The sequence below is a fragment of the Charadrius vociferus genome, unplaced genomic scaffold, assembly GCF_000708025.1.
Source record: "Charadrius vociferus isolate BGI_N301 unplaced genomic scaffold, ASM70802v2 scaffold266, whole genome shotgun sequence".
NCBI lineage: Eukaryota > Metazoa > Chordata > Aves > Charadriiformes > Charadriidae > Charadrius > Charadrius vociferus.
Window position 1 is genome coordinate 724176 of NW_009649114.1, and position 935 is coordinate 725110.

A 935-nucleotide genomic window follows, 5' to 3' on the forward strand; every position below is an offset into this window, starting at 1 on the left:
TGAACCGCTGTGCTTAAACACAGAACTGCAGTACACTAGAGAAAAATCCTTTCATAACCACTTGGGACCCAAGAACATCACCTTCGCACGAGCAATTGCGCTTTGGGGGAGCGGAGGCTGCAGCAGACGCGTCGCAGCATCCCGAGCCGGAGAACGGCAGCGACAAAGCAACGCAGCTCGTGCGGGCAAGGACAAAACGCACCCCAGGGCTTTGCTTACTTGTCGTAGGCGTCGGGATCAAGAGGCTGGTAAGTGACCTTGTAGCACTCAATCCTCTTCAGGAAATCATCCATCACGTTCTCCCTGTTTCTCTCCGGGTAGTCGGGGCTGGAAACTTTCACCTCCTGATCAACAGAGAGTGACGCTTTGTGAGCGTTAAGCAAACTCGACAGGGAGCAAAAGCAACACTGAATAACGTTATTCTTTCCTTTTTTTGAAACAAATGAGCATTGTTTAACACTGCTCTGTGGAAAAACCTGCTCCTGGAGAGGAAACAAAGGGCGACTCTGAAGGCGCAGTAGTGCTTGGCCCCGCGACAGCCACAGCTGGCTCGCTGCTCGCTCTCCCCGCGAGCCGCTCGCTGCCTGCCTTCCCTCCACAAGGAAACACGCTTCAAGGTCAAACGTTTCTCAGCTTCATTTCATTTCCACCTTCTCACATAACTAACTGCATCTTCAGCTTTTATAAACCTGCAAACGCTAGCTGCTTATATCCAAGATGAAATAGAATATAGCAAAGGCACATGCAGACATTGCCGTAAGCTACCGTAGCCGGTGACCTTGCACCGAGCACCCCAGCTCCCACGGTAAGCTCTGCCAGCCCAGCCTGGAAAACGCGGCACGCACCAGGATATTGGCAGCAATGACTTCTGGATCGTCACAGACAGACTCCACAAAAAACACCTACAAAGAAGGCAAGGAAGCAGGTTTCAGAGC

The 935-nt window shown here is 51.9% G+C and overlaps 1 protein-coding gene across 1 annotated transcript in view; it reads right to left on the reverse strand.

Annotated features, from left to right (window-relative positions):
- PFKFB2 (6-phosphofructo-2-kinase/fructose-2,6-biphosphatase 2) overlaps positions 1-935 on the reverse strand; it is a 10783-nt gene that overhangs the window by 8714 nt on the left and 1134 nt on the right. Inside the window, exons 5-6 of the mRNA XM_009888202.1 lie at positions 846-902; positions 220-344 (exon numbers count right to left, since the gene is read on the reverse strand). Coding sequence (XP_009886504.1) covers positions 220-344; positions 846-902 — 182 coding nt within the window. The remainder of the gene's footprint in view (positions 1-219; positions 345-845; positions 903-935) is intronic.